General features: G+C 40.2%; 1 protein-coding gene across 1 annotated transcript in view; it reads right to left on the reverse strand.

Moving 5' to 3' along the window:
• spock1 (SPARC (osteonectin), cwcv and kazal like domains proteoglycan 1) overlaps nucleotides 1-22,002 on the reverse strand; it is an 83,927-nt gene that overhangs the window by 61,745 nt on the left and 180 nt on the right. Inside the window, exon 2 of the mRNA XM_034543549.1 lies at nucleotides 21,417-21,551. Within this exon, the coding sequence (XP_034399440.1) occupies nucleotides 21,417-21,548 (132 nt within the window). The 5' untranslated portion in view covers nucleotides 21,549-21,551. The remainder of the gene's footprint in view (nucleotides 1-21,416; nucleotides 21,552-22,002) is intronic.

The following is a 22,002-nucleotide window of genomic DNA, read 5'->3' on the forward strand; positions in this document are numbered from 1 at the left end:
TCTATCAATATTCATCATCAGGTGCCCTGTCTTTGTCTTTCTCCATTTCTGAACCCGAGCTTCTGCATTTAACAATAATCATAATGGTGAATCTACAGTGTAGAATTAAAGCAAGACTACGCTACTTTTGAAAGAGGCATTCCTCTTACAAATTACATTTTCATTTTCAAAATTCAGCATTATGAAATTATACCAAAAACAATGTGATAGTTAAAAATACTATCAGACAAGAAAAGCCTGTGACACTGACAGAGAGAGATGCGCATGGTGGGAGGGGTTTTGAACTGATCCTCTCGGTCATATCGGGTCACACAAGCAGCGATAACTGATCTGGAAATGAAGGAGGTGATATTGGAAGTGTGCGAGACACTATATAGTATATTCTATATAATACAAAATATATATATTGTCTGGATGATTCTGCTGATCTTGTAAATTAGTTTTCATCTACAATATGACTATTTTTCTTTAATTACTATTAATTTGTTTTTCCTGATGACAATAAAAACATTTCAGTTCCCCCACACTCCCATACATCTGAGAGATTTATGTTATATCTATACTCTGCTCTTCTTTTTTTTGTCTTCAAATTATACTGTATACTAAATCTCCACTCCACATCTACCCATCCACTAAATTGAAATCTTTTTTTCCAAAAGCCTCCTCTTTCTGGGCTCCCATAGAGACACATTATCTGTCCATCGGGAACAGTTGTGGACCAGTTAAAGCTCCTCCAGACTGCAAATTCCACACCCGATGAGCTGAGCAGATGAAAGATTGCATTAGTGACATGGCCACAGTCAGTAAGCAGAGTAATCACAAACACAATCATCATCACCATCACCCCAACAGTTATGATCACCATAATCAGCATCATAATCATAAAGCTGACAGGGACGCTAATCAAAATGCTGATACTAGAGTGGAAAAGTAATTGAACTGGATATGAAGGTATTTATCTCCATTTTAAAGCGGCAGCCTTTTTTTTACATTTGTCTTCAAAACTCATAAATAGGACTGAAGCTAAGTAGACTGTTCTACATGTTGTGTCCCTCTGAGATTCTTTGCTGCTATCTTTGTAAGATGTGTGTCAATGCAGAAGGGAGAGAGATTTATTCAGTATTGAGAAAGGATGTTGTGTAAGTAGGATGTTGTGATTGAAAGTTTTCAGAGAAGATAGAATAAGGGGGAGATAAGATATCCAGTTCACTGTTATAGACTGAGGAAACCAGAACATATTTTCAATTTAAGACGCTGAAACGAGATGATTGACTAGAATTATAGCAATTTTTGATGAATTACTTATACAAGTAATCATGCATCCAAATTGTTGCCGATAAACTGTAAGCAGATCCCTCACAGAAAGGCATATGAACATATGCAAGTGGGGAAAATACCATATAATGACACTCTGGCCCAGTGGAATCTCTGCTCAGCCAGGTGATATTCTGAGTCGAGCTGGATAGTTTCCCATCACCTGGAAACCAAACTACTTTTTTCCCATTTGAATGTTATCTTCAAGACCTTTTCATCACCGCCGGCAACTTGACATTAAGTCCGGGCCAGACGGCCAAGGGCTGTGATGTGATGTTACATAACCTACAGTTTACATATCCAAGCTCTCATCATTTTGAGGACTAATTCCCGTCTGGCCTCTGGCGGGGCTGCCGTAGTCTCCCTTCAAGCGCAGTAATAAGTGAACATTGCAGCCTGCTTACACTTTGGTCTTAACAATTGTGTGAACCAGGGTGTCAACGTGAACTGTCAACTGGGGTGGCTGTAGCTCATGGGGAGAGTGGTCATCCTGACACCACAAGGTAGCCGGTTCGATCCCATAGTTTGCATGTCGAAGTGTCCTTGAGGAAGACACTGAACACCCAGTTGCTTCCCGGGCACTGCTAGGTTAAATGCAGAGACCACATTTCATTAAATAAAAAATAAATAAATACGTAATGGACCATTACCATCGGAACATAAACCATCGAGCTGGGCAAATACAGGATCAGATCCTGTGAGGGAATGGAAAACCACAAAATGTGAAAACTGAGGCTACACATCATACAGTGGCAACTAATTTGATTTGCTAATTGAAGCTACTGAATTCTGCAAGTGCTGAACGATGAACATGTGTGTATGTGAGAAAGATTTGTGTAGGGATGAAAGGGAGCTCATAATATCTCTGGAGTGCTTGTTAAAAGTCTAGATAAGTCAATGAGCTCTGTTTTAACTCTCTGGATAACAATACATTAAGCTCCATATGGCTGCAGGCTGACGACAACATGCACTCAAGGGCTGCTATTCCTGTTTGGAGGTCTCTTTGAAATACATACTTGAGCCCTCCTACACATTAACAGTAAACCCAGCCCACTATCATACTTATAAATTGCCACTAAAAAAAAAAAAAAACTCACTTTACTCACTTTAATCCACTTTTCAGGTAAAACTATGAAAACACAACCTGTAAAACAAATGTCTTTACTTCCCTCGTATATTGAAGGAGCACTTTAATCATAATGTACAGTATAATGTATGATGAATGAGAATAAAAATAGTAAATACAAAATCTGATAAGATTTGAAAAGAAGCCCAGTTCTAGTCTATTGTCTGCCGTTTTGGGGTATAACCAGTGCTTTTGTGCTGCCTAAACAAACCCTCAATACTGTGCCTGAACGCATCTTAGACACTGAGGGCCCACATTAACCAGTCAGAGGGCAGATGCCTAGAAAGTGGAGAGGAAATTCCCTTTGAGGAGATAACAATTATTTTACCAGTAAAAAACACAATTAAGTGGAAAAAACAGAAGCAAATGAAAAATAAATCGCCAAACTGACGTCTCATGCAACAAACAAACACAACAACTTAAGACACAAGCAGATTAAGAAAAGAAAATCATCAATTTGATAATACATGCTGCAATGGAAAACCCATTTATTCTATTTCCAATTTGGCTGCCTGCATTTTAGTCAAATATATTTTCTTCCACACTGAGCTGTTAAGTTGCACAACTGGAAGATTCACGCGTGTGTATTGTCAAAAAACAGCAACAGAAAAGAAATCAAAGTGTTGGCTCACGTCGAGTGTTGCTAGAGGTCAGAGATCAAGCAAGGCAAAGTAAAATAAATGGTGCCACCAAAAAAATAGCACAGGAACAATGCCTGTAGGGGCTGAGTGGGGGAAATTCTGTGAAATACTGCAATTTCAAGGTTCTTTTATTCACAGTAGGGATTTTTTACCTTTTTTCCATCCATCCATTTTAAGTTTAAAATGTTGAAGCAATACCCATTTTAGTTGACAGTGAAGGACCTGGTACACACACACACACACACACACACACACAGACAAACACACAAAGTCCCCAGTAAAATATATATTTTTTTATCTCAACCTCTTGCTCCCTAATGACACACAGTCCAATCTGGGATCCTAACAGCAAGCAGACAGACATACAGATGACAAAGAGCTCCTAGAGGGAAAATAGTCCCAGCACCTCTAGTACTGTAAATATTCTGTAGAACGAAAAAAAAAAGTACAGCAGAGAGAAGCAGTACTGTGATACAGCTCCAGATTGGATCTGGAAAGGAGCACACCTACAGTATATTTCCTTTGGGCAAACCCAGTTACAATTGCCAGCTTCATCAAGTTCATTCTTTTGGGCTTGTGCCTTTTTGGTGAAATCGTGGCTTCATATGAGCATTTTTGCACTGAAGTGGATGCAGGTTGTGTTTATGCAAATCAGGCAACAAAGTGAAATTTTAGTTCTCCTTTTGGCATTGCATTTTAGTTCTGTTCCAGCTCGCTTACACCAACTCTTATCGCAAACGCAAGCACAAAGAGAAATTTTTGCGGCCTTAATTTGCACCGCCGCACACGCAGACCTCTTCAAAATAAAGCTCTTGAATGTATGTGATATGAGCTTTGACGCTTTCACTTTAATTTAAGTTTTTCATCCAGTTCAGTGTACGTAAATACACACCTAAAACGCCGCAGTAAATGTATATCAAATGCCATTTGTAATGGAATTTATGCCTTCACTGTGTAAAATTATTGGCATATTTTTGCAAATATTGTCATCCACAACTTTGTTCTCCGATCAGCTGATTTTATACTGTCACCATCAAACAGCATTAAGGCGCATTTTCATCTGCAGTTAGTGATTTGAGTTCACGCAGGTCATACAGCTTCTTGATAATTAATTTCACTGCACATGACTAACAAAATAGGAACCGTGAGTGTGTTTCTACAACAACAGACTGTTGGACTCTTGAATGCATATTCAATATTTAAGTGTGAAATCATTTAGAACATAGGACACATCCTGAGGATCAAATCCTGTGTCTTAATCACTCAATTAAACAAAAAACAGTCATAATAAGATACAAGTTACTTTAATTGTAGTCACACGGCCTCCCGGATAAGTTTTTCTGATGAAAGTCTGACCTGAACTCTCCTCCCGGCTCATTAGAAACTGTCTGCTGCAATTAAAGAGGATGACAGGAGCTGATGTAGTTGGTCATTATTCTGAAGCTCGCAACATTCTGATACTGTAATCCTCCTTCTAATAATGTCCTCATTCTGCTTGGAAAAATTAAATCGGCCACACTCTTCTACAAATATGCATGTCTTTGGTTTTGTGTGATGACAAAGCAGTAAAAAGGCAGCAGGCTGGTTCCAATACAGACTCTGCACCACAAAGCAGAATCGAACAGATAGAGAAGAAAACTGTGCATGTGTATGCCAGCGTGTGTGTGTCTACATGCGTGCCTGTGTATTGTGCTGAGGAGAGGAGATGCTCATGTTACCAGCGACACACTGATAAAACAATTTAAGGTGATATATTACTTTTCATTTTGATTTGAACTGTTAATGTCGGGGACAAAGTCAAAGAGCATGTGCGCTCTGGGTTTCAGGAGAGCAAACACTCCCTGACACATTGAGATCTTCAATTCAGAGGCTCTAATTACTCTGCAGAGAGAACCACATTCATCTGGGGTCTTTTAGATAAATCAACACACTTATACTTAAAATATATTAGTGAAACTATCTTTTCACAGAATAATCACAAGTTTACAAATTGTAATTTTGTGGGCAAACAAAACAAGTAGAACGCCCAAACAAGAAATACAAAATAAAGTCCCACTAGTACAGTTGACAGTGCATGTGCTGACATTGTGACATTGTTGGCAACACTTGCTACAATGTTAACATTCCTCTATGATTTTTTTAGTATTCCATTTTGCTTTCATATTATTGTATGTATTGCTTTATATTCCACATTTGTGGTTAAATCCTGCAGTGTATTACTTTAGATATTACAAAGATCCAATTTCCCCCTGGGGATCAATAAAATGTCATATTGTCTTATCTCATCTCATGAAGTCAGCAACATCTGTAGACTTAGTTTGGAGCTGTTACCACGCTGCTGTCATCTACTGGCATGTACACACACACAAACACACACACACACACACACACACACACACGTGTACTGGAGGCACTGCTATTTTTCCATCAGCAGGAAATCGGTTATTGTTCTTCAAAACCATCAAGTACCATTGGATGACTCCTTTTCAGAGACAAAGACCTGTGGGAAGTGTGTAAGCCATGGTAGGGTCAATAATAGAGCCATTTTGTGTATATATATATATATATATATAAAAAAGGATATATATATACACAAAATGGCTAAAAAAAAAAAGAATGATATAATAGAAAAGGCAGTGACAGGCAGACACAACAGGGGGAATGGAAGAAAAACCAATAGAAGAAAATACACCAAAAGGTACACAAGTGAAAGAAAGATAGCAAGCGAGGAGAGGGAGGACACTTCTTCATGAAGTATGATTTGCTAACTCCAGTGAGGTAATGACGCAGCATGGAGACACGTAGGACAGACCACAGATCATTTTTCTTTTCTTTTTCTTTCTGCCCCAGATTAATTGCCGTTCACCACAGACACACCTGGTAGTTGATTGGCAGTCTGTTTGAGGCTGGAGATCAGCACTGTTTGTTTGTCTCTGTGCAGCAGGACTCATTTCCAGCACTAATGACTCTCTTCACAGATGATGCAAATAATGAAGCTGTCACTGTCCAAACTTAAAGAAAAAAAGTCCTGTCACAGAATTCACAGACAATTCACTATTCTTTCCCTCCCTCCTCCATCTTCTTTTCCTCTCACTCTAATTAGTTTTGAGATCTGCTGGGTCACTTTCCCATTGCCATCCCCTTCAGCTTTTCATTTGTCTGATGTATTATCTTGTCCTTCGTCCTCTCCTCCGTTTCCTTCCCTATGATTCTCTCCACCCTGACCTCTCCGCTCACTTTCCATTCCCCTCATTCATGTCGGGGCGGGTGACACTCTGTTGGAGAACACAGATTAGTATTGTGTTTGTTTGTCGATGTGAGCGCCTGGATTCATTTCTCACACTAATGACCTGGCTGGTTATTAATGGATGATAGCAGTAATGGAGCTGTCACTTTCAAAACTGATGTTTGGTTTCTCTCCCACTAAGTCCCCCTATTTCCTTCACTTCTATCTCTCCCACTCCTCTGTACACTTTAAATACAGTATAAGGTCACATCAATATTGTATTACTATCTTTTTAATTTATGTTGGACTATCACTCTCAGGGATACACACCACTATACATACAGCCGCTATGTATACATTTATTCCTGCGTGCTGAGCAGTTATTAACACAATGCGAGCATCATAAGCAAAGCAAGACCCTCTGTCTTACACTAGAAGAGAGAAGCTCTACATTATTCTCATCATCTATATTAGTTTCAGGTATATTTAAAGGTTTATGTCAGGTAAATGTACATGAGCTTGCAAGGGGTTTTAAAGGTAGAGCAAACAAAGTGTCGACATAAAGCAGCGGTATTGGTAACATGATGGTTGTGACAAGTAGGAGCTGATAATAATGAGGTGCATGGGTTTGTTTGAGTTCCAGATATAGATATCACAAACCTCTCTCAAAGCTAAACAAAATCATATTTCAAAGCAGCCAAGTAAACAAATCATATTTGCCTGAGTATACGGCATAATCAGAGGTAAAAGTCGATTTATATTGCATTCATTTGGCTCTTTTTTTTCAAAAGTAAGTATTTACCCATACACATAAATTAGGACTGGTTTGGGTTCAGTGTCTTACTCAGTGACGCGTGGATGAGGCGGGTATCAAACCTGTCATTACTACATAACTACCCATGACCTGAAGTGGCTCTTTTAACCAAGTTCACTTAATCTGTTATACAAAATAATACCTACGTGGGAAACGTGTAATAGATTATGATACGTCTGTGTCATGAATGCCTCGATAGCAACGTTCTACTTGGATCGAAAGTGTCTCCTCTTGAGAAATACACTCTACAGCCTGCTGGTTCATATTGTGTTTCAAGAATTAGTATCGTGCTGGTAGAAGATTGTTAACACTACGGAAACATAAAATCTGAAATAAATAAAAACTCTGTAGCACTATAGTTACTTAGTTTATCATGTCACGCCCTCTTCAAACTCCTACCAGGAGATAGTGATTGATATGTTTCAGGATCAAAGGAAAAAGCTCTACTCATTTGGCAATAAACAAATGTTCCTATAAATTCCTTCCACTTAAATTCCCCAGCTATTTTGTTATTTAAAAAGTTTTATTTTGAGGCAGCGGGTCTCAGGTGTGTTTTCCTCCTCTCTCCCCTTTGCTCTGGCTTTGGAGAGGAACTCCTGTATGGAGGGAAGATGAAGTAGCCCTATATGATTGATCAATCGTCCACACCTCAATGCGAGCCAGGCCACTTCGGCTTGTGGTCTGGCTGATCGGATCCCAATGCGACTGAGATCCGATCTCACCCAGGCTGTGTAAAATATAGCACAGAGAAGCTCATTTCAACACATGCAGAGGGAGACTTCATTCTCTGCTCGGGTAGATATTACTCCACTATATCTCTACATAGCACATAGTAGTTTATCGAGGTATTAATGTTGTATATTTCTCTTTTTGAAATATGATATGGTCATTGTTAAGTTCTTACTCGCACTAGGTCGCATTGAAGTGTCATGTGTGGACACATATTCAGACACGTCCGAGTTCTGATCTGTCGCATCGTATCTTAAAAGTGGTATTGTAAAGACAAGCGTAACCACGGCCAGAGATGAACTCTGCCAGTGGGATACACCCAGTAGGCCTCTAGCGGTAACAGGTACCACCAGTGGAGGATTTCATCATCCCAATGCAGTAATGTTATTCGCTGATTGCACCAGTTAACAGCAGGAAAACTAGAGACCACAAAGTGTTCAGTTTCGGCAATAAAATCCAAATGCAGTGTGTGTGTGTGTGCGTGTGTGCGTGTGTGCGTGTGTGTGTGTGGAAACTCAGGGGAGAGCAGAGCACATAGCTACAAATCTCTGCTGCCACACTCAAGCCTGGAGGCCAGTAACCAAGGCTGGACCTGCTAAAACACCTAGACACACACATACAGGCTCTAAGTCGACAAATCATCTCGCCAGCAGCACATACCTCTATGTGTGTGCATGTGTGTGTGTGCACTGCCTGTGTGTGTTTGTATGTGTGTGTGTGAAACCCAGGTTGAAAGAAACAGACCAAGTCCCTGGAGTCACAATAACACACCAACCAGAAAATACACACTAAATAAACACACTCATTATTATGGTTAAGCCAACAACAAAATGAGCAAATAGAAAATACAGACTTACCTGTTGTACCATCAGTGAAAAAAAGTGATCAGGTAAGACATGAAAGGAAAACAGAAAAATTATATGTTAGCTTGCAAACGGCGCTGTTTTCTGCACAGGCAAATGGTCACAAGAGACAACAGATCTCAAATCTGTTTTTCTATCCAATCACTCGGTGGTACATCTTCATTTTAACATAAAATAATGAAATGCAAATTGCCAAAATACACATACACACACACACACACACACACACACACGCACAAGTGTGCCGTGGAAGAAGATGCAGCCAAAATTAAATCGGACAACAACCTGCTGTACTAGAATTTATTTTACCTCCGTTGGGAAGTCTGGAAAAAGTGTATTCCAAACACACAAGCAAACACTTATACTGTATCCACACCTTGACAAAATGTTTACCTATACTTTGACCTTCGCTGCAAAAGTATGAAACAAGGCCAGCTTTAAAATCTGAGTCAGGAATATTGCAGTCTTGCACATTCCTGCTCCCTTGCTCAGTGTCCTTGTTAAACCGGGGGGGGGGGGGGGGGGGAGTGTAAGAAAAGTGAATAAGACGCACACACACACTCATGCACCCACAAAGCAGTCAACTTTTGAACTTTGAGACACATCAAATATATTTTATTGTTTAATTTGTCGGAATATAAGTAAGCAACAACCTGATCACATACAATATGTCTGGTGGTGCTATCAAAATCCAGCTTTAGCCAAAGCCAATATCAGATTGGCTGGGTTTGATCAGGTGCAACTCTAACATCATAATGATCGGGTTCCATTCTTTACCCTCACACAACTAGTCCTCTAATCGTCCTGGCAAGGTAATGCAGTTCCTGTGGAAGTGAACCAACTCAAGTTCGGCTTGATAAAAAAAGTGCATCTACTGGAAGTGAACATTAAAAACTCTCACTCACTCTTTCTGAGAAACTGGGCAGCAAGAGTGGGACGGTATTTTCTGTTTTCATCTAGGTGGCAAAGATCTCCCCATGAAATGTTTCCGTAATCAAAGTCAAAACACATGCAAGTAAGGGGTTGTGAACATTTCTTTTGAGTGTGTGTGTGTGTATGTCTGTGCACCAGGTTGGATTATTATCACAGCAAATGCAATTGCTTTGCAGTGTTGTTGATTACTTAAAATGAAATCAACTGAATATCATTAAACAGACCACTTAGAGTTCATGAAATGTCAGCTTGATTATATTGTGTATTAGGTTTATTAATGCATCTGTGTGTGTGTGTGTGTGTGTGTGTGTGTGTGTGTGTGTTCCCTCCATGCTTGGATTCAAATTAAAGCCCTATCAATACTGGATTTTTTGGGCAACTTCAAATAAAAGTTAAAGATATATTGGCCAATGTTTGCTTTTAACATTATGACAAAACAGCTTATTTAAAACAATAAACTTTACTGGAAAATATAGTATAATAAAGAACAAATAAAAGTGCAGCTACAGCAATCAGTGCACGTAGAAGTATATACGTCGATATTACGTCAATATCGTGACATGAGAATATTTTGGGATATTGTTATATCTTAACGAGGCATAAGTCTTGTCTTTCCTGTACTGTATTACAACCCTTTATGGCAAATCTAGACATTTAGCAGATACAAATCCACATTGGCATTTCCACCTGGCAAATATCTGACATTGCTTCTCCTTCAGCTCAATTAGTTTGAGTCGTCTTCTCTTTGGCAACTAAATGCTCGGCTATGTTCTCCAGCTTATCGTTCATGTTGCCTTCTCTGTCTAACCAACATTTGCTGGTTACATCACATCTGTGTTCAGATAAACTATCTGCCTGTGAATATACAGTATAAGTTGGTCTACTGCACCTCAAATAAACACATAAACACACACACACACACACACACACACAGACACACACACAGACACACACACACACAGACACACACAAAAGGCAGAGGGGAGCTTATTCCATGTGCGCTGCTGAATGTGATTGAAGCTGCAGCTCAGAGGATGACTCAGTTGAGTTTAATTAAAGCTGTCAAACTATTCTCGTGTCGTCCTCCAACATGCATATGCATAAATATATTCCCTTTCCTACGCACACCCATCTCACAATGTCTCTCTCCCATTAATTGAAGCCTGACATATGGGTAATATCAATATCAATCTCAATCTCCCTTTATTCCTCTAGAAAACATGACTAGCCTTTGGCTTCACTATTCTTCCCATGTCTTTCCCCTGCCCACTGCTCGATCACTGGGACAGCCGTTGTCAACCTGTATCATCGAAACTGTACAGGAATGGGAGATGGAGAGAGGGAGGAGAGGGGTGAGGTACAGACGAGGAGGGAGGTGAGTCCATTGCTCTGGTTGTGAGTATGAGGAAGGGTCTCCAGTCATCAGACAACATTGCATGGACACTGAGCACCAGACCTGGAACAGGATCTGTTTTACTTATCAGTCACCTATGTTCTGCTCCACCACGTACATATCCAGGCCGGTGAAGGACAAGGATCAGGTGAAATTGGAATATTGACGTGTAAAATGAAATTCTAACTTATATTGATTGTTATACAAGTCTGAGTTTGTCACTCTTCTGTAGCTGGACCCCCTGCATATTTGCACAGTGATCTTACTAGCATGAGCCGTTCTTTTGGCTCATGGTGACCAAGCAGTGCTCTCAGTTCTATATCTTTCTGCTGAAGCATTACACATGAATATCATTTAAATATGCGCAGTTGATTTAATTTTGTTTTGGATGACAGCACATGGAGAATGAGTTGGCAAGAGTTTTTTGGGATTTTAATTGAACAAAACAAAATACCTTTAAAACAAGTATTTTACCCTTTAGAAAGTATTAGTAATAAAAGACAAGCCTTCAGGTACAGCAGGCCGTATGTAAATAAACAAATTTATTTTAAATTAGAGTTTCCCCTCGGAAACCTTTATGTGTCCAAACTTTAAAAGTTGAAATAGGATACAAGGGATAAAAACACCATCTGGCTTAAATCTGGTTACGTGCGTCTCTCTGGATTTGAAAGTCAGCCTGAAACAGGACGTCCAGCCAGCTGTTACTTTGACAACACTGTGGCATCTGACTGGAGAGTGGTTGCGTACAGTGCCAGTGAAAAGGGGGGTGAAGTTGGCAGTGACAGGCTAAAACTAACATCAATACCAGAACCATCACACCGATCAGCAGCAGTCCCTCTATCTGAGGGGTTACAGTGGAGCCCTGGGTCCTGGGACTGGATGCTGCTCTTATCCACTTTCTGAAATAACTCACTCCTCCCACACCGACAGCAGAAGCACACCAACATAGAAACCAACAACAAACTGGGTTCTTCTCTATTAAGAGTGGAGAGCAACAACATGGTGGTGACATCATTACTAGATTACAGCTGTAGGACTCGTGTTAATATGAATGTTTACCCTGCCACCCTTAAAAGACATGCATTACCAAGGAGGACATTTTATGTACTTCTAATATGTTTTGTTGTGGCTATGTTTGGTCAGTCACACTAAAAACTATTCAAGCGATCACCGTGGAATTTTGTATCGACATTCATGCACCCCTAACTGAAACAGCCATAGTAAATGAAGGATGTTGTACTAATATGATATACATCTTAGATCAATAGACTTTGAGAAACCTAAATGAACAGCTCTTTAGGGGAAGCTGCAGACAGTTCAGTTCCACTTAGTCTTTAGAAAAACTAACTGTCTAACTACATTACCCAGAGGCCTAATGGTTTAACTGTCCACACACATACATGCAGAGACTCCACGAATTTACATGCAGTATTCATTCAACCCCTCAGGGTTCAACTATTCATTACTATTACTTACAATTCCAAAAGAGTTTGTGTTTCATAAACAAGAGTGCCAAAAACTACAAAATGATGCATGGAGGAATATGCAAGTACACTTTAAGACACAGGAGGAGGAGCAGAACTGCCACATCTTTGTGTCAATCTCACCCTCCCTCCTTCCCTCCTCTCTCTCACGAGCCTCACATGAGCTGCAGTAGCAGACACCGCCTGAATTATTGAAGCAGACAAGACATCTCTCAAACTCAGACACACTCACACACACACAAACAGTAACTGAACCCTGCCCTCAGGGGGGGAATTTGATAATGACCAATTCAATCTGACATGGTTTTAGAGACCATAAACATCAGTGAGAGGGAGAGAGGGAGGGGAGAGATGCTGACACTGATCGAAAGGAGGGCTGGGAGGTGTGAAAAAGAGAAACAGACTGCCCATGATTTATTTCACACAGTGACACTGGGGGGTGGGAAGGCTACTTTCAAATGTAATCTGTGCAAGACTTGTCAGTAAAATATGCTGCATTGTATAATTGATTAGGCTACCACAATATGTAGCCCAGCCATTTATACCAAAGAACAACATGTAATGTAACTGCTAACATGACGGGCAGAGCAATGATTGTCCTCTTAGATCAAACTGTAATTATAGAAAACAAGGGGAGGCAAACGCATACAATCAATCAAAGCATGATGCTGCTTTAGAAATCACAAGATATACCCTCTTTACATGATATTGGAAAGAAGAGAACGTTGGTTCAGAGTGTGCTATATATTGCAAGTTATAAAAAATTATTATTAGGTCTGAAAAAATAAAATCAACAATACTGATTTCAGTATTTCAGTTTTTTTTAATTTAATTGGATTTAATTGCCATGCAATTTGGCATTCGTGGTCTCCAGATGATTCATTTGTATTACTTTGATCTCCTTTCATTAAGCGTCAACACCAGGTAAAAATTAGAATTCATCCAATTCTTTGGTTTATGACCTGCAAAAAAATCATAACTTTTTTATTAGCCTTAGCTGTACTTTGTTTTTAGTGCTAATTAGAAAATGTTTGCAGGCTAACATGCTAAGATGGTGAATGTGTTAAGGATTATACCTGCTAAACTTTGGCATGTAGCATGCTCACAATTGTGAGCATGTTAATTTGCTCCCCCTTGGAGCTCAGATTTATATAAAACATCCTAATGACAGAGCGTATTCATTGCTGAGTAACAATGTACATCTCGTGTTCTGTTGACAGGTGTAATTGACGTGAAAATCTAAAATGGCTGCATTCCATTTAGGTGAGCTAGTTCCAGGGTGTTGATGGAAACTGAGTTATTGTTAACGAGATTAGTTTCACCTGCGTGTTTCCTACTATGACGAGTTAAAGCAGCAGGTCTATTCCATAACCGTGCCAACAGGGACCTCCTATTTGGCAGAGTAACAAGTGGGCGAATAAGGTTTCTGTGACTCATTTCCACTCATTTCCACTTATACAACAGAGGACAAAATAACAAATCATGCACTGGCATATGGAGAGATGAAGAGGGAGCAAAACCCTGAGGAAGAAACATCTGATCATACAAGAACCAGCGAGCGCACAGTGGGGGTGACAGCTTCATTAATGGCAATGGCAACACAAAGACAGGCAAAACTATTCTGACATATAAAGTGTAGGTCTATATTTATGATCTGACATGATGATCAAAACAACTTATTATGTGTTAAAAACTATGGTAAGCACGTTTCCATAGACACACACACAAACACATGTGTATACACATCAAAACCAGCTGCTACAGATGTGAGTTAAAACCCACTGTATTACAGACATATGTTGACAGAAAGATTTCTGCCTGTCATTAGTATTATGTAAATGTTTTACAAACTGCAGACATCCATGAAAATGAAATATGGTGAAAATGAAGTCAAAACAGCTTGAAACCATATGGATCACAATGCATGCAGGGTGATGGCATATTACACTGGAAATGATATTGAGTGAGTCTTTTTTAGTGTTGAAATGATTAATCTTATAATCAATCAGACAATTGACAGAAAATGTGTCAAGAGTATTTTTTTATTTTTCGTTTATTGTATTGTATTGTATTGCTTCTTTTTCACCATTTGTGACTTTGTACTAAATGGTTATTCAATAAATTATTAAAAAGTCAACATATAATTTGATGATCATTACTTGCAGGCCCATTGGAGTCATATTGATGGTGTGCATTGATGTTCGATGCTAAACATAATTTATCAACACATGAACAAAGCAGACTGTAGGTAGGGGTCAGCGATGTGAATGGGGTAAGCCTGCTAACATTTGCTTATTGGCATTAAAAACAACAGTCTGTAGGCTGAATGTCTTTAGTCTTACAGGTATTTGGTCATAAACCAAAGTTTTGAACAAAAACATATTTTGACCTGATGAAGGCACTATATAAAGAGTGATCCCTTAACTGTTATTATAGCACATTCCTTCCTAAATGGATCAAGATTAAATGAAAAATCTTTAACCCTTTTAGATGTGAGCCAGTTTCAACCAATACTACCATGACATCCGTCCATTGGTCAATCTGCATGTGTTAGCGTTAAGGAAGGTGTGTGTGTGCGCTACCGTCTAAGCCCGCCTACTTTTTAGCTGTCTAATGCATATTCTTTTTCACTGGGGAATACTCACAGAACATAAGCTTAAGACTCTAACTTGAACCAAACATGCGGCAACTATTTTCTTTCAATCATCGTGTTACAAGTGATTTTGAAGTGAGCTGTACCTTTAAAGGGAAAGCTACCTCAGTACAAATAGCATTGCAAAATCTCTTTCATTAAAAAATCATAAATTCTCATTGTCTTACTTTGAGCCATATTATATTAGAACCTACCTCTAAATGTAAGGTGCCGGTAATGCTGGTAGCTAAATATGAATATTGGTTTGGTAAGTGCAGTATAGATGATCCAATGCAATCCCTCATCTAGGAATAGAAACATCATTTTCTACACTTTAGTGTCATGATAACAGTGACATGTTTAAAAAATATCTACTTTCTAATATAATATGGCTTAAAGTAAGACATCCAAATACAAAAGTATAGCGCATATACATTTTATCCCCCAATAGTCTGAGGGTGGTTTCTCTGTCTAAATATTTTAACATTAGCAGCAAATCAGACAGCATCTCTTCAAAAGAATAACGTGCAGGAGCGCTTCATATCAGCACCAAATAGACCGGCAGAAAGACAATACCCACAGAGAGAGAGAGAGAGAGAGGAGTGTGGAGGTGCTGCCATAACAAAGCTGACTGAAGCACACACACACACACACATGTTTTATTGATGATGGATTCCACGTCTGTCCATCTGTTCTGCCCACAGTGTTGATAGGCTTCACATGAAAGCTCCTCCTCTTCCCCTCTTCTCCTACCACCTCACTTTTTCTCCCATTTCCCCTTTCTTATCGTCAGCCAATATTACACTGGCAGCAACCCTTTAGCTTCCCTGCTTTGTTTGTCTCTCTCTGTTCTATACTCCAACACAGACACACACACACACACACACGCACACGCACACACAGTCAAAACCTATTTATCCTGGTCATAGGGGACAGTGACCTCTGTCTAGCCTGTGTCCGAATTGTCCTCCAAATGTTAGTGTGCGTGTGTGTGTTCCTGCATATGTGTGTCTGTGTGAGTCTTCCTGCCTCTTCACACACTTATTGATTCTATCAAGGCTCCAATCAGGGTTACCAGGCCCTGTAAATTTACTGATCGATCTCTCCAAGAGCCTCAGGGTGGATGGGACCCTGTGTGTGTGTGTGTGTGTGTGTGTGTGTGTGTGTGTGTGTGTTTTGTGTGGTGAGCATTCGTACACATGCAGAGTCAGTAGCTAGAGAGAGATGTGAACATTTTCCATGATTCAGTTTAAAAGGGCTCCATGACAAGGAAAACTCTCCTTCAACACAGAGATTAGGATCAGCATCTTTTTTTCCCACTTGAAATCAATAGCTCAGTCAGAAGTATGTATGCAGAAGGAAAGCATGGCAAAGGAAAATGGATTAAAGCAGAAGAAGGTGTATTTTGAAGGACACTGTTTCATCAGGAGTTAGTGGAGTATAAAACGAGAGAGAGAGAAGAGCCAGGAGAGAAGGGAGCTGATAAACAGTCTGAAGAGAAGGTAGAGAGGCAGCTTAAGAGCAGCAAGAGAAATGTAGGACAGAGCAAAGGAGAGATAAGAAAGAATGGCAGGTGTTCGCCCCAGACTTCGTTTAATTGACGGAAATACCGTATGTCTGCAGGGGAGTGTTCACTCAGAGGTTGTGTGTGTGTGTGTGTGTGTGTGTGAGAGAGAGAGAGAAGGTGAAGGTGACTCCAGGGTTCGTCTCGTCTAAGCTGCTTCTCTAAAGCGCACCCCGCCCCCCGTCCCCCCCAGCTGCGTAATCAGGACACTCGCATACACACCCGGGTGCAAACATAGACATAGCAGAAGAGGAGCAGTTCATTTGGATGCGGTGGGAAGCTCCCAGGTGTGAATGTGTTTACCGTGTGTCAGAGTGAACAGGCTGAAAAAAGAACGTGCAAGCGCAGCAAAACCCTCTCCTCTATAAATGGAAGAGGGCAAAACCTGTAATACGCCGACCGGCGCGCACACACACACTCACATGCACACACACAGTGCACACACATACCTTGTTGTAAAAGGGAGACAGCGGGGGTTGATGACTGGCAGCCCCAGTCGTCTTGGAAAAGTAAATAGTAAAGATAAAAGATGACAGAATTTAATTGTCACCACCAGACTGAGCTGAGACAGGCTGCTGGCTCTGACTCACATAGTCACAATGCAACCACGCAAACACACACATGGTGGGTTGTAGCCAAACACCAGGTCCACCAGCAAATGAACAATGATTCTGGGGACAGCATGCACTTACAAATATATGAGGAAATATGCAGCACACATCCGTTGTCCCTCGCAAATAAGATTTTGTGCATTTCTGCAAACCTGACAGAATGCGAGCAGGGCGGAAGACAGGATCTCGGTAGGAAACGAAAGAAAAGGACTGGAAGCAGGACAGAGATGAGAAATGACTCTTTTAGGAGAAATAAACAGGAGGAAGAGTGCAAACAACTCTTCCTCCTCCTGAAGATAAAAGGTGGTCTGCCAGGATGGCAATGACAGCCAGTCTGTCACTGTTTGCAGAGAGAGATTCTGATAAGAGACAACAGGAGAGGAGATTAGACCGCACGAGACAACCCGAGACGACACAAGGGCTGGGCGTCAAAATTAAGGTGAAAATCTGTAAAATGAGTAAACATTCTATCAACCTGACCAGGCATTCAAAGCCAACTTTCTGTGCTTTCGATAAAACGCGCGCATTTTACCAAAACAAAAAGGACTGAGTTCTGATCAGATTTATTAAATCAGATGGTCCTGATGATCAGTTCTTTACATGCATTCTCAACGTAGATCAACTTGTGCTCTTGGAACAGATTCTTGCTTGCTGAACCTTTTCTTCAATACAAACTACCCAATAATGTCCTTGCGATACATAAATGCAATTGGCACGCTCAGGCCAGAATAGCAGAGCTACCGGCCAGCTCACACAGACCATAATATATGCAGTATTATCTGATATACTTCATTGCTATGTAAAAAGCAATTACACCAGGGGCTTTTTAAGCTGCTGTTCTCCAACCTTTTAACAAATGCTCCAATAGTTTGGTTCCAAATTATCAGTATTTCCTCTTTGCAATGCAGAGAACCCAGAAGATTGAGGTGCACGTTTTTTAACACGAAAGGTGAGCAAGGTAAAGTAATTAGGTAACAACTGTAACTATCAACTCAAAATGTGTCTGTGAAGACACTTCAGGAAAAGCATCCGGTTCACACAAGTAACAAATGTACTGACTGTAAATCTGTCTGAGGAGAGCACAAATGTGTAAGCAGCACCATGAAGAGTGACACATTTCATGCATCACAGCCTCAACCCTGAATAATAGTGTTACCAGATGTATATTGGGTAATATGCTATTTTGTTTTACTGCTGCTGCTTCTACCACTAAATACCCCCAATATATGCTTTTGTCCTGACCAGAATACTCTGATGTGGCCAACGGCACGAGGCAGCTGCAGGCTTACAACACATTATATTCAATGCAGCTATACTTTATTTGCATATACGATCATTCAAATTAAAGTGGCGATTGTAACCTGAGGAAAAAGAAAATACCATTGGCTTAATTACAACAAGTGATTTGGCAAAATTGCAAAAGAGGTGGTCGCGCAAATGAAAAGATTAAGAAACTATTGAATTGGTCATAAACATTTAGATCATCTAACAAGCTGAAGAAGCTCTGTTGCATACCAGAAACAAAAAGGCACTGCACTAGAAAGAAAAAGAAAGAGACACTTTCCCAACTCAACTAATCAGACTGGCTCAGCCAGCAAGCCTGTCCACTGACTTCAGTCTGAAGCAATGCTTTGTGTCATTTATTAAACAAATGTGTCCATCAAGTATACAAGTAAGGAACACAGACAACATTTTTTGGACCAGACAAAATGTGACGGTAATGAATTACATTTGTCTTTTAATTCTACTTCATGTCCTTTGTAGATTGGACTGGACTAAAATAAACCATCTGTCTGCAATGCAGTCCCATTGTTAGAAATGTGCCGAGCAAAAAATTTAAAGAATCTAATCTATTTTCCTTATGTTTTCGAGATATACGCCACCTGCACTTTTAACTATGGACGCTCATGCAATATGTGGGAGGGAGCAAGTGGCTCATCGGGGATGCGGAGTGAAACGTGGCAGGTGGGGAAGAACACTGGAGAGGAGGAGTCACGGGGGAGGGCAGCTGGAGAGGGAGGGGGAGACAGAGAGGGCCACGGTTGAGGAAGCACAGGGTCATTCACAGCTCCGGAGACACAAAAAGAAAATGAGTGAAAGAGAGAACCACGGAAGAAAAAAATTTGGATTTCATGAGGGGGTGAGACTGACTGATAGTGTGCATACTGTGCTTCAGGATGTAAAGGGTCATTAAGGATTGACATCTGGTTTCCAATTATGACATCAAATAATATAGTTTCTTAGTTTTCATAATCCAGCTCAAAGAATTTCAGAAGAAAAACAATGTTTTTCCATGTATACATTTATATATTCGTACCGAAGTTCCCCAAAACCTTAATGTTAAAGAAAGCAAGGTAAATATGCTAACCCACCACTGGATTCTGTAATGTCACGTCAAATCATTAAGATAGTTATAAGAATGCTTGTTTTGTAGTTTTGCTATTGACTCATAAAGAACCACATTTTCCTAATTTACCTTCTTCCTGTCCTCAGCCCCAAGTTTCACTTGCACAGGAGACCACCCAGAGGAATAAAAAGTATGCAGCAGTGTACACACACACACACACACACACACACACACACACTCTGCAGGTATTAGAGCCCTGCTGTGTGTACAGACATGACTAATTCTGGCGCTGATCCATACAGTATGGGGAAGGTCAGCTAATAAGGCCAAAGTTAGCCCACTGTCGTCTGAAATGTCTCGCGGACACCGTCATGTTAGGAGTAATCAAAAGGCAAAGCCCGTGTTTACACTGCGGTCACCATCAGCCTGATGACGACTGGTTAGACTGGGAGTATGCTGGTTTTGCCTTGTTGTCATTCACAAGCTCATCCTAAGAAAATACCAATACCAAGAGAAACTGAAGTCATAAGTCATTATGTTCATGGCATGATGCCTTCTGTGTAAATACATCTAACCCTTTCAATTTCCCCTTAAGTAGTGTAAGGATGTTCAAATCACACCGTTTGGCAGCATCACATATATTCTCTTCCTGTTCTTCATTGAAGCTGTATAATATTTACACCGTGTGAAATATTTAAACCCAGAACGACATGTTTTAATGGCTGTACCATTCTATCAAATAGAAATACCCCAAAATTAACCCTGATATATTAGTTATCTTTGAAAACGTGGTGGGTTTGAACAATGTGGCTTCGCAGCAACCGGCTGAATGTGTGCTCTATTTCTTTTTTTCACAATAATTAGACCTACACGTTGGTGTCGCTGCAGAGAATCATGCCTAGCCTTCAAATTGACTTTCAGCAAATGTATATGAAGCACCTCCTCTATTCACAAAGTTATTCTTCAGTCAAAGGTTACTCAGAACATGTCAGATGTGTTTTAACCATAGCAACCAAGGTTTCAAACCAAATGTCACCTGTACTGACTTCAATTCAGGAGCTAACATGGTAACTTCTGAGATATGATCCAACTTGATTCATATTATATTATATTCCAACTTGATATCCAGCCTGATATCTCTGAATAAACAAGTATTGTTGATTCACCATAATTTGCATGTGAACTACAGGAGAGGCAGAAATACATATATATATATATATATATATATATATATATATATATATATATATATATATATATATATATATATATATATAGGTTATGAAATTCCACTAGACTCATATGTGTACATACTAAGTCACTGACTCTTTTTCTGATTATGACTCAAAGAGATGATACATTATCAGTTATAAAAGCCCAGTGTACTGACTACTTGAAAGTGGAATGAAAAGACGACATTTCATAAAAACAGTCAATTCAGTTCAGGAAATATTTTCAATAATATGCAGACGTCTGATCTTGGTCTATGCTTCTCCCTCGACCAGGATCTCAACCTGCTGAGTAATTACAAGGTGGATTATGCCTGCTGGCAAGTGCTCAAGCATATAGGGTGTATCAAGGGTGTATCTCTCTCTCTCTCACACACACACACACACACTCTCTCTCTCACTCTCTCTCACACTTTCACACACACTCTCTCTCTCTCTCTTTCTCTTTCTCTCTCTCACACACACACACACCCTTTTGGCTGGATGTTGTTTCTCTCTGTTCAAACTCACATCTCTGAATCTGTTCCAGGATCTGTCCTTGTTGAACTGAGCCACGGTGCTCAGCCATTTGTCGTTACTGTTACCGGAGACCGTCGTTCTGCTCAGCAAAAGAGCCACGACAGGTAGCAGAAAGAAGAGCATCTTCTGAAAGCAAAAAGAAAGAAAGAGAAAGAAAGAGAGAGAGAGGGACATGAGACGGATGTCATTCGGAGTGAGAAAACAGACACAGAGGGAGAGGATGCAGCAAAGTGTTAGAAGAGCAGATGAAGTGAGACGGAGCACTTTACACAACACAGAACTCTCTTATTGTGACGCATCGCGGGGTTAGATTGCCACGATGGGACGTCAAAAGCGACACAGTTATGGTCGTGGAGTGCTCATTTGATCAAATTGCTGATCCTTCTCCTAATCGGATTATGAACATTGGAGAGTTGTCACCGCGGCAGATGGGGCAACTCTTCCCCTCTGACAATTTAAAAAGCAATTAGCGGCGTCAACACTATTGCCGCCCCCTAAAAGGAGCTTTTGTCCCGGACTCTCATCTGCTTTCTCCCTCCTTCGGCCAGCAGCAGCACCATGAAAGTCCACTAATACT

This window comes from Cyclopterus lumpus, chromosome 10, assembly GCF_009769545.1.
Source record: "Cyclopterus lumpus isolate fCycLum1 chromosome 10, fCycLum1.pri, whole genome shotgun sequence".
NCBI lineage: Eukaryota > Metazoa > Chordata > Actinopteri > Perciformes > Cyclopteridae > Cyclopterus > Cyclopterus lumpus.